This window comes from Sciurus carolinensis, chromosome 1, assembly GCF_902686445.1.
Source record: "Sciurus carolinensis chromosome 1, mSciCar1.2, whole genome shotgun sequence".
NCBI lineage: Eukaryota > Metazoa > Chordata > Mammalia > Rodentia > Sciuridae > Sciurus > Sciurus carolinensis.
In genome coordinates, this window is record NC_062213.1 from 83461230 (window position 1) to 83474318 (window position 13089).

The 13089-nt window shown below is 33.6% G+C and overlaps 1 protein-coding gene across 1 annotated transcript in view; it reads right to left on the reverse strand.

Moving 5' to 3' along the window:
- Positions 1–13089, reverse strand: part of Sntg1 (syntrophin gamma 1) — an 863431-nt gene that overhangs the window by 235654 nt on the left and 614688 nt on the right. Inside the window, 2 exon segments of the mRNA XM_047561867.1 lie at positions 2116–2245; positions 12792–12922. Of these exon segments, the coding sequence (XP_047417823.1) occupies positions 2116–2245; positions 12792–12922 (261 nt within the window).

Genomic DNA, 13089 nt, shown 5'->3' on the forward strand with positions numbered 1-13089 from the left:
CACTGAGCTGCCTAGGGTCTCACTAAGTTGCTGATGCTGGCTTTGAACTCTTTATCCTCCTGTCTCAGTCCCTCAAGGTGCTGAAATCACAAGTGTGCACCATGGCACCCAGTTGGTTGGCATCGGTCTTACCCAAGTCTGACATGCCCAAGTCAGGCCTCCTCATGAGTTCATGCCTATAAGCAGGGTTCAGTGTATTTATACCTATTCAGCTACCTCAAAAAAATCCATCTATCTTTATTCACAGCTCAGTGAGACACAACTTCACATCTACCAAATAAACGAATTATAAAGGCAATACAACACCAAGGATTGAGAAGGTTCTACAAAGACATGTCACCCACTGAAACTAAAAAGGTAAATTGTTAGCCATTTAAAATAATTGGCATTACCTGGAAAATGTACATATACAATGACTATCAATACCAATCACAGAGCATCCCATTGCCATGTGCATGAGCATTGTGATGGCATTGCTTGAATTAGCCACAACTGAAAACAAGACAGTTGGCTTTAATGACTGCTGGTCCCTTTATTTTTAAGAAAGACATATTTGCCAGAATACTTTCCCATATTTCAAAGCAAAATATGTACAGTGTTACTGAGGTACAGAAGGTCGCTTTCATAAGAAAATCTTTGTATGATCTTGAGTTGGTGGAGGTACATATTTCTTCTTAACCATTTATATATTAGACTTCTGAATTTTCCTTAGGAAATCTTAAGTGCTTCAACATGGCATGGGATAGTTTTGGACAGAGGAGAAAAGTAACACAAGAGCATGGATAATGTCAAGTACTTGATTATCTAAAACAAATAACTGTAATGATAAAACATCAATATTCAAGGAAGTTTATAGTTTTGTTTATTTTGTTTAGACTACACACATCTCCTGAAAATACGCACACGCGCAAAAGACAGAGAGAGAGAGAGAGAGAGAGAGAGAGAGAGAGAGAGAAATGAGAAGAAGAAGATAGTCCCAGCTATCCAACTCCTTGGCCTATACCCAAAGGACTTAAAATCAGCATACTACAGTGGCGCAGCCACATTAATGTTTATCGCAGCCCAAATCACAATAGCTACATTGTGGAACCAACCTAGATGCCTTTCAGTAGATAAATGGATAAAGAAACTGTGGTGTATATATATATATACACCATTGTAGTATATATACAGTCATAAAGAAGAATAAAATTAAGGCATTCACAGATAAATGGATGGAGTTGGAGAATATCATGCTAAGTGAAATAAGTCAATCCCAGAAAACCAAAGGCTAAATGATTTCTCTGATAAGTGGATGATGATACATAACAGGGCAGGGGGAGAGGGGGTAAGGAAAGAATGGAGGAAGGATGGATTGTGCAGAGGAAAATGAGGGGTCGGGAGGGGACAGGGGGAAGGAAAGAGAATGAGACAAACATCATTACCCTTTGTGTACAACCAGAGAAATTAAAGTTGTATCCCATTTGTGTACAAAGAATCAAAAAATTAAAAAAAAAAATAGTGACAATAAACAGACATAGAATGGGAAGAGAGGAAATGTTTGAAGTAGAAAGATAAATAAAGTGAAGAGAAGCTAATTCCTATCAATCTAGACCTGACTCTGATGAGCAAGTTTCTAGATCCCACAGTGATATTTTCTTACTATTCTTGTGCCAGAAGAGTTCCACACAAGACTTCAGTCTCCATGTTAGCTCTTCTCACTGTATTATCCTATTCCTTTAAAAAATTCCTAGTTGCAGTCCCAAGATCACTGAAAGTAAATTAATAGACTTTGTTGAAATTCAGTAATATATTAGCCCAGAAAGTTTTTACTTAAACATATTTAATTTTTAATGCAAAATACAAATTTTGGTTTACTGAATGAAAACAGATCCTTTTGATTTTTGCAATGGAACCCTATGTACATGACCATTCTTGAACTGATAAATTGTACTAGGACTCTCAGGGTAAAGTGATTTTCTTCTAATAAGTGTTTCAGAAGAGTTTTCACCCTGAATATGAAGTGACTCATTCTTGGAAAGACACCAAGCAGTTGATGCAAAGTCAAATATATATTGAAGAATTTTATGAAGGCTGAGAAACTCCCTGAACAATGTCTCTTGGATCACTACTTACATTGTGCTTTGTGAGGTTTGAAATATTCATTGCTATTGCTTGTAGCCAGTCAACAGATTCCTCGGCAGAGAGGCACTGAATGATTCCACTGCAGACCCCATCCACAGCAATGACTTGAAAGGCATTCTGCCTGCAAATATGTTAGAACAAATCAGATCAAGGATGCAAAACGTATAACATGTAAATACGAAGGTATCTAAGAAATTTCAAAAGCATTTTTTTCTGAGTTGGCAATAAAATTATGCACTCTTATTATTTTAGCTGCTATCATCTCCTCTTGATATTTATAGTGTGTTTTCTTACAAATAGAGCACAAATGCAAATAAATATCATACAAAACATAAAAATCACTTGACTTTCCTAAGCTGCAGTACTTAGTCATTTGTTCTTCACACTTGATCTCTGTTTATCTATCTTCTCAAATGTGGTTGGAAACACAAGGTCACATCTCCTTTCTGGTTCTAAATGCTTACATTCTTCATTTGTGTTGGTGTTGAGAATTTCTGTAACATCAAACTTTTTCATAAAATGCAGTGACCTGTCTTACTATCTGTATGGTCTTTTATTGATTTTTGTTGTTGCTAAAGAAAAGTCAATGATGGCTTCCTGAAAATTGTTTACAAAGTACTATAGAACTTAAAGCTGCCCCCTAAAACTTCAATATTCAAAGATTTTTCTTTCTTTCTTTCTTTTTTTTTTTTGTTCCACATCTAGTTCTTCAAATGCTTAGACATAAGCTTAACAGACAGGAAGAGACAGAATCCTGAAATGAATGGAAGCTAGCCAAATACCTTAGCCTTCAAAATTACCCTGTTGTATAATACAATACACTTTAGAAAAAGTACAAACTATATTTAAATCCTCGTCAATTGTGAAGTGATAGGAAACTTTTGCAACTCATTCTTTGAAATGCTAAGTGAATTTCAATAAATTACATATTTTCTTTAAAATTATATATTCCTTGCCCTTTTAGGTTTTACACTGTAATTGTGTGTATAAAACATTATTTACTTCCACAATGGAAAATCCAGAGAACATATATCTGGCTCACAATTAATTCATGTCCCTCTCTTTTCTTTTTAGAACATTTCGTGTCTTAGAACTGAACACATGATTAAGCCTTTGACATCCAAAGAACTCTGCGTTCAAATTATTAATATTTTTATAGAAAGTAGTCCTCATATACTTGACACAGCATTTTTTACTGAAAACAGGGACATGTTCAAATATCTTTTTTTTCTTTTAAAAAATACAAAATCCCTGTAGGAATACAACTGTTATCTGTTTTTTTGAAATAAAGTTCTTTTAAATTTTTGGCAAGAAAAAAAATGCATAGCAAGAAAAGAATATTAAAAATGGTACACGTACATTTTTAGCTTTAATACTAATGTTCAACAGTGAGTAAGACATTTACAATATTCAGACAGAAGCTCAACCATCCATGGAAAATGAGAACTAATTTGAGTTTAGTAATATGCATTTCTTTCTGCTCTCTAATTAGCATAACTGTTGCTTCGTGTGCTGCAAATTAAAGCATGCCTTGAAAATATTCATCCTCTTCTTTAAGTGAATCATGGTAGCTAGATATTTTTAGTTGATTAAAGTCAACACACTCATATTAAATCATATATGTGACATAGTTGCTAGGTAGAGTAATTCTGAGGGACTAATCTTTTATAAACCTAGACCCATACATTGACATAAAACAGCCTTTACATCCTGTGTCAACTCTTTTAAATAAATGGAAACTAATCCCTTCCTGAAGCACTTGAACAGATTCTTTGATTATGTATCACCTCTTAAAAAAATAGTCTGATCATAAAGACTGGAACAATAATCTACTTTACTTCTGTCTAACACTGAATAAAGGAGAGTACAGGCATATTATCCACCTAGTTGAGTTTCAATTTTCCCAAATTAAAGACAAGAGAGATACACGTTACAGATTTAACCTGCATTTGCTGAGAAATTGGTAGGATCCAAATATTTCACATATCATTGAAGTTCTATGAATAATGTCCCTTTGAATAATCCATTAACATGTGTTGCTTGGTGACAATGTCACCATATAGACTTGTCATTTCATTTAACTCTTAGTAACAATAGCAGTGCTTTTGTTTTTTTATTTGTAGCTTTAGAAGACATAATTCTTTGACATGATATAAACAATAAGAGTCAATCTTTTATGCTTCATCTTATTTATTGGTACACTTTCTGAAATCAAAGGATTTCATTACTCATTAATTTAGTATTGTGATACATTAAAATTTAGAAATGGTAATCGTAGACTTGAGTATACCCAGACCAAATTATGATTCTTAGTTTAATGTATGTATGCTAATAAAATGTTGCTTAACTAAAGAGGTGAATCATCTGAAGTCTTGAGTTCAGATTGATTTTTCCACTCAACATTTTTAAGGATTCTAACGATTCTTGATCATTGCTCTGACATTAAAAATTATTCTCCAATGTTGCTGAATTACAAATTAGTTTTATTCATTTAAAATACAAATTTGGTCTTCCTTGTATGAAAAATACACCACTTCCAAAAGGAATCCATAAGTATATTTCAATCTATCATATGCATATATATGAATATGCAAACACTTCTAATTAATGCAATTAATTCATGTTTTGATTCATTCTTGATTTTATACAATTGAAGGCATATGTAGGAAGATATTAATTTTATGGGAGTGGTGAATAGGAAATAACTGAGAGAAGGGCTTTCGTGCACCAGGAAAAAGCGTTGCAGGGATGAAAATACACTAGTTGAAGAGGCTGGTTTGCCACATCCTTGAATGAGTATCCTGGGAGATTAATGTAGAAAAGCCAGCTCAGAGTGAGGAGGGCTTCATACATCATTCAGGAAGGTATACAATGTACAAAGGGCATGGCTGAATTATCAAGGAGGGTTGGATTTGTGTGGTGTAGGGGTCCTGTTAGACAAGTGAGGAGATTGTTTTAACTGGTAAAATATGAGATGATATGGAATTGAAATGATGTATTAGACTAAAAAGAAAACAATTAGTTCAAGGGATTTTTAAGGATATTGAAAATTATTTGATTGAATATTTTTTAATGGATTATAAAGGAGAGGACAGGCTCAAAATTACTCCAGGATTTTAGACCTAAACTGTGAAACAGCTGAACTGGGTTAAGCAAGGGAAAGCATAAACTCTAAACAGGGGATAATTAATCCAAAGACAAATATCAGAAGTCTGAGAAACATATTGAGAGATACATATTGCTTAATGTATCTCAATGTGTATATGATGTTGGTGATAAAGCAAGAGCTTTCCAAATTATGCTAGGACATTTCTACCACTCCCTGAAAGTGAGAGAGAGCTGGTGTAATGGTCAAGCATTGGAATGAAAAGGTAGCTTCTTTAGAAAGATTTCTCTGACTTTCTAGGTCGAGACAAGTGAGAAGGGTATTCTTGCAATATGCACATGAACAATGATAATAATCTCTCTCAAGAGAGTGACTTTATGCATGTCAAAGAGAGGATTGACCCAAATGTACTCAAAATATGTCATTTTCTTTATTTTTATAATTACTTAGTTGTGAGGTATGTTGAAGGAAAGAGAAAAAGAAAAAGATGATTCTTTGGTTAGTGATTTCAGCAGTGCACTCTATTCTTCCTGAGTTCCATTCACATGCAGCAGGCCCAGAGTTTTTTTTGCTTTGTATATGCTACCTTGGTTCACTGTCTCAGCATTTCTTCTGTGTTTTAAGGGTCAAATATAAAGCTGTTTAGTGAAGTCCAACATTCCTTCCAAACTAGTTTTGCTACCTATTTCACAAAACTTAAATCCACCAATCCCTTTCATGATTTGAAACTAGATAAATTATCATTCCCTAAATACACCCAGCACTCTTCTGCAACTGTATAGTTTCCTGCAGTATTCCACTTGAAATGCCCTTCTTTCCCACCACTCCACTGATGATCTGTGAGTCACTGCTAGTCAATTAACATTCTCTAACTATGAGTCTGCAAAACCCATTAGTTTTTAAGGTGTAAATTGAAGAAGGCAACACGTATCCTGCTTAACTCATATTTTGAATACTTGGGACTGGGTTTCTTAAAACCTGATAATCTGCTAAAAATGTGAATTATATTATATCTACCAGTCATACCAATCAAAATCTAATTCACCTTTTAAGAATTTAACTAAGATACAACCTATATATATATATATATATATATATATATATATATATACACACACACACATATATGTATAATATATGTATATGTGGTTTATATATATGTATATATTCCTTTTTCTTTTGACTTGTGGGGATTGAACTTTGGGCTTTGCACATGCTAGTACTGCACTCTACCACTGAGCTACATTCCAGCCCTTTTAATATTTTTCTTAAATTGATTCAGAATCTCAACAAGTTGCCAGGTTTGGCCTCAAACTTGCAATCCTTCTACCCTGGCCTCCCCAGTAGCTATGATTATAGGTATGCACCACCTCACCTGGTTTCCTTGATGTTTTTTATAACTCTTCTGTTTGTAATTAATCTCTCCCACTTGAATGCTCCTAGATGTCCCAGTTTTTTGATTGCAGTAATTGTCCTTCCTGGCATTCAACCTATTTGTTTACCTCTACATACCATTCTTTCTTACTAGGCTATAAGCTCCTTGAAGAAGGGCCACTTACATGACTTCACATTGCTCACAGTGTTAGCATAGTGATCATAGTCTTTAAACTGTAACTGCACAAAATTCCATTTTCAGTTTATTTTAGCAATGCCCTTTAGCTAACTTGTGTACTGGTGCCACTCCAGGCAGTTCCACTATCAAGTTTGCATTCTGATGCTTCTGTTTTTTAACTACAACCTCTTCCTTTCCATCACAACCAACTTAACCTATTCTTTCCCCTTTCTAATTTCTGTAGTCCATACATCTGTTCAGGATATGTCTGTATTCTTCCCCTAAACTGGGTTTCCTGTTCATCCACATAAGTTACGAGGGGTTTCTTTTCCACTCCAGTATTTTGTGTCACTTTGACCTTTAGCTTTCCCTATCTGAATGATTTGCAGCTCGGAATAACACAAATTTAATTACATTTTCCTCCTAATGTCCAATGTGCCTTGTAAAAATTAACAAATTGTGCAAAAAATGTTCCAATACAATTGGTGCCTGGGAATCCTCAATCCTTCTTATCTACTCTAACTTTCTATCCTGACAGAGGTCAGCATTACATGTAGTGGAGTGATTTTATTCATTCTTGCTGGATAACTTTATTTCCCATAATAGTTTTTCTATGGTATCTATCCTGATTCAAATTGTGGATCCTGCCTACCTCTAACTCATTCTGAGCAAAGAGCCTTGCTTTCCAAATTTTGAATGTCTAGTATTCAGTCAGAGGAAGCACACAGCACTGCACATCTTTATCCTATTTATTTTGTATAAATTATCAGTTTTAGAAATATATGTCCTAATACTTGATCAACCAGAATTATTTTATCTTAGTGTAAAGCTTTCTGGAATATACTTCTTCAAAAGTAATTTTTTAAAATTCCTTTTTGTTTTTCAGTTTTCCATGGATTCTCAAGTTCCTTAGTACACTCTTCTTCTCTGGCTTTGGAAAATATAAATGTAGATGACAAATTTTTACTCTTAAATAGGTGTCTTACAAACTTAAGAAATACAACAAATATGAAAACTTTGACACAATAATTTCTCCATTTCGAAAGAACTGAACTAAGTTGGTATAGAGTTGTCTAAAGTATGATTTTTCCAGAGACAGACACTGATTCAGTCAGGCTTCCATCTGTGGGTTTACCTCCAGAAGTCAACCAAACAGGGATGGTAAGTACTGGGGAAAAAATTGGTGTCTGTAATAAACAGACACAGACATCTTTTTCTTGTCAATATTCCCTGAATAATGCAGTATAATAACTGTCTACAGAGCATTTACATTGCATTAGGTATTATAAGCATCCTAGAAATTATTTAATGTGTAAGGGAGAATAAAAGTAGTTTACATAAAAATATTACATCATTTTGCAGAAGGAAAAGTTTGGTGTCCATGGTCATTCTTGGGATCAATGCCCCAGAGATACCTACAGACAAGTGTATTTATATCAAAGAGGTGCTGGTTGGTGCTTCTTTCATTAACCACATAGAGCAATGTTTAATAACAAGTGAAAAGGTGGAGTGTACATGAAGATTGTGCTTCACAAAGGGATACAGGAATGGCTCGTGGCGTATATGAACTCATGTAAAATCTTAATGTTATTTACTTGAATATTTTTGAAAACTATTGACTATCCCTTACTACATAAAGCCTAGTTCTTCTCCTGCTGGCTGATCTGTGAAAATGGAGCATGATTGGTTCTGGATCACCTTGTGCAGGACCACATGAACCACTAGTGATGAAAACCTACAGGTGGCCCCACACAGGAACATGGTGCCATATCTCACTGTTAGCAACTTTCCAACTGATGTCTTCTTCTCAATAAATAACCATGAATGCTCTGAAATTTCCTTTTATTTCCTTCACCACATTTTTTTAATCCAACTTGCTCCTATGATTATTCTCTCCATCATCACAAAAATTAATTGGTTTCTCAAACCTCCCAATGTATCTTAAGATAATCAATCACTTTTTGCTATTTCGAGTTCCAATTGCAATAGCTTCTATGTATTACAGTATCATAGAGCGTTCTTTCTTTTTCTATTTACTTCTTTTCTGCTTTATGTACTCACTGATTCTGTATCCTTCTTAGAGCCCCCAAAGTCCACCCCTAAAATCAATGAATTGAGTACGTTTTATGAACCTGCCTTATATCTTGGTTCCATTAGTAGCCTCAATTCTTGGATTATGGAAAAACACATTCTCATAGGCACCATAATTGCCAACTGTTCAGATACTAAACTTCATCCATGGGTCCCCAGTATGGCACCACCTCAAATACCCTCTCCTCAGGATAATCAAGGTATATTCATGGAAGGAAGTAGAAATTTTGTTGTCACGTGGAATTTTCTAAATGTCTGAATACAAAGCATCGGGCTTCATTTCAAGATTTTTGTTTTTCATAATGTTGAAGAGACACACAGTAGGTGGTGCTTCAGCCAAAGAACAAAGAGATGGAATTCTTTGTCATTAGATGGTAGAATGAGACAGACATCATTACCCTATGTACATGTATGATTACACGAATGGTGTGAATCTACATCATGTACAACCATAGAAACAAAAAGTTGTTCCCCATTTGTGCACAATGAATCAAAAAAAGAAAAAAATTTATTCAATAAATATTTAGTGAGTTCTTTTGAGGAGTAAAGTATGCTAAATAAAGAAACAAATACTATGTTTTCCAAATTAAAATGTACTCACACACACACACACACACACACACACACATAAACATTTTTATGTACTCATTTTTCACATAAAGAAAATAAAGCCCAAAGACAGTAAAACCTACCAATGTTCCCATAAGGTCTACTTTCTATTTTAATACCTTTGACATTGCAATATTATGCAATATTATGACCTGCTTTAACATTTATTTATGAATCAGGGCCACTGATATGAAATAAATATAAAATTTTCATCACTGATAAACTAACACAATATTGACACAATATTCTATGACAGTAGCCTAACTTAGATGCAAGTAATTATGAGAGATATTACATCATCTACGTCAAAATTATAGCCTTTGGCAAAAATCAACAAGGAAATAATACCTTAAATTTTGAGGGTAAATAATTTGCTATATTTGTCATCATGGGCTTGTATTTGTCCTCCCCACCCCAACACACACAGGATGAATCCTCTGCCATTAGTCTATGTGCATCTTCAAAGAAAGGACCAAACACAATTCCTCCCACTTACAAACATTAAATCAATCTTTATAGAGTAAGTAAGTGAATAATAAAGTAGCTCTTGAATTTGAATTACTGTGGAAGCCATTCTGAATAGTACTATGTCTGTAACTGCTTATGACTGTAATATTTATTAAGTGTAATTATGTAAGTTGCTAAAAACTGTTGCTGTGTTGAAGCATCACAAAAATAAAAATGTAAACAGTCATCTGGACTCATCCAAATAATTCCTTTTTTCCTGGAAATTAATTTAACTAAATTCCTTTACATAATGTTACTGGACATTCTTTTTAAAGTAAAAACTAAAGAAAAATACACACAATAAAAACAGCATTAGTGTAAATACTAAGAGAATTCTTAAAGCAGAATCTAAATAGAACCAAAATGAGGGAATGAAGAAAAGCAGAAAGATTAATAGCAGGATATATTTGAATAAATAAGTATGGACAAGAATAATATATTTTGAACCATCTAAAACATATGTATCAATGAAACATTCTCAAATATAGGAAAAGGATGAATAGAACAAAGTGTTCTAAATTTCTAGAATTTTCTGAGAAAAAAGAAAAATTAATAAATTATACTAAACTAATAAGTCACGGTTTAGTATATAACATACATGGTTTAATATTTAGGCTAAATTAAAACAACAATATTTTGAGACAAAGAACTTTATCCGTAAATATATATAAGATTGTCACAGATTACTAAGAATAAACTATTTCTTACAAAACTTGCAAAAGACATTAACAGATATTCAACAAAGGGGATACACTCAAGATAAGTATATGGACAAAAATATTAGGAATGTTGAAATCAGGGTCACAATGACATATCACTGCACATGTATCAGACAGGTAAAATAAAGATGGTGACAACACCAAATGCTGGCAGAGACGTTGAGAGGCTGGATCACTCATACATTTCTGGTGGCAATGTAAAATTATGTAATCACCCTAGAAAACAATTTGTTTTTTTAAAGACTAAACATGCTTTATAATACGACTCGGTAACCATACTCTTGAGTGTTTAACACAAGAAATGAAACTGTATATCCATACAAAAATGTCTACACCAGTATTCACAACATCTTGATTTGGAACAACCCCAAACCTGATATCTTTCAAATTGTCAATATTTAAAATGTGGTGTGTCTACACCATGAAATACTACTATGAAGAACAAAAGGAATGAAAAGTTGAAAAATGCAAATACTTGGAAGAATCTCAAGGGAATTTTGCTGAGAAAAAATACAATCCAACCAAGTTACATAGTATTCTTTAAAGTACAAAATAGAGATAAGGAATAAAAGAGAAGTCACAGCTAGGAACATGGAAAGGCAGATGCCAGCATAGTCTGAGAAGGACTAGAGGTAGATTCTTATGGTAATAGAGCTGGTTTTTAGCTGAGTGTTGGTAAATATGGGAACATACATCTGTGATGAACTTTTGTAGAACTGAACACACACATTAATTCATGCACACTCAGAGGTAAAATCTTAACAATCTGTGGGTTTTATCAATGCCAACTTCCTACCATGATGTTGTACTATGCTTTTGCAAGATGTTACCACTCGGAAAAATAGACAAAGTTATATAGAATATATATGTAGTAGTTCTTATAACTGCATGCGAACCCACAATTATATCAAAATAAAACATTCAATTACAACAAGCTAGGGTTTTAACTAGAAAATATTTTAGGATGGTAGATGCAATCCCAAATAGATCAGTAAATTACATTTAAAAGCAACTGAACTAAGTAATCTAATTAAAAACTACGATTGTTATTTTGGATTAAAAATGAAAAGGAAGGGGAAAATCCAAATATATACAGATCTCAAGAGACATTTTTAAAAGAATTGAGTTGAAAAAAATTTATAAATTTATAAATTGTATAGATCAATACATAATATGATTAGTATTTATTATAATACAGATAAAACATATTTGAAGGCAAAGATGTTTTCAGAGACATAGGATGTTTCATAAAGATAAAGGGTTACATATCAGGAACTTTATAATAATTCTAAATCTTCTTGTATACACTAATATAAAATTAAATATATACACTGAACACTGACACCCTAAAAGGAGAAATACACAAATCTATCATACAAACGGGAGACTTTAATATATCCCTCTCGACACTGTACCATAAAAGACAAAAATATCATTAATAACACTGAAGCTCAGAATGACTCAAAACCTCTTATGACTTAGTTGAAATATGTGTGACATTGTACTAAAAATGACAATATTCATCCTTTCTAAAGGCATATGGAAATTTCTTCCCAATTCTTCATCTGTTGGGTAAAATCAAGCCTCAACAAATATCAAAGGATTGAAATCATCCAGCATGAAATTATACTAGGAAGCAATAACAAAAGTGATAATTAGAAAAATCCCAAATTCATTTAAAAATGTGCAATACACTTTAAATAGTCCAGGGGTCAAAGAGGTAACAAGAAGTAGTAGATATCATTAAATAAATAAAAAGAAGACAAAAATATCCATACTAGTGGAATTTCCAGTACTGGTCACTCTAAGGAGGTGCTTCCTAAGCATTTAAAGGATCTTGAACCGCAACAAATCGTAGAGAAGACCCTATTAAGTGAGTAGTAAGGTCGGTTTCCTAGGAACCTTGGGCTTGAGGAGTGACCAGATGGACCAGTCCCCTGGATTTTCTTATTGCCCTTATATATCCTAGCCTGGGCCCTCTAGAAACATGCTAAAAAATTAGAATGAGAAGGCATACTATGTTAAACTTGATTACAGGTCTTTTCTTTTCAATCAAGAAGATACAGAGCCCATATTGACTCACCGACTCAAATCTGTGCCGGGAACATATTGGGACAAGCGTGAATGAAGCAGGGGGATCAGTCTGAGGTCACACCATCGCTTCTCCCATCTTAAGCCTGGAGATGTTGGCCATGAGGAACATGATAAGGTGTCCTGAAAAGAAAACAAACATTCTAACACTCATATCTTTTTTCTTCCATGCTTTGGGTTTCTGTGCCACAAACCCATTTCATTTGTAGCTTACTGTTTTGTTTTGTTTTTTTCCTTCATAATGTTCAAATATTTTTAAAGACTTATTTCTTCATGAGAAGAAATTCAAA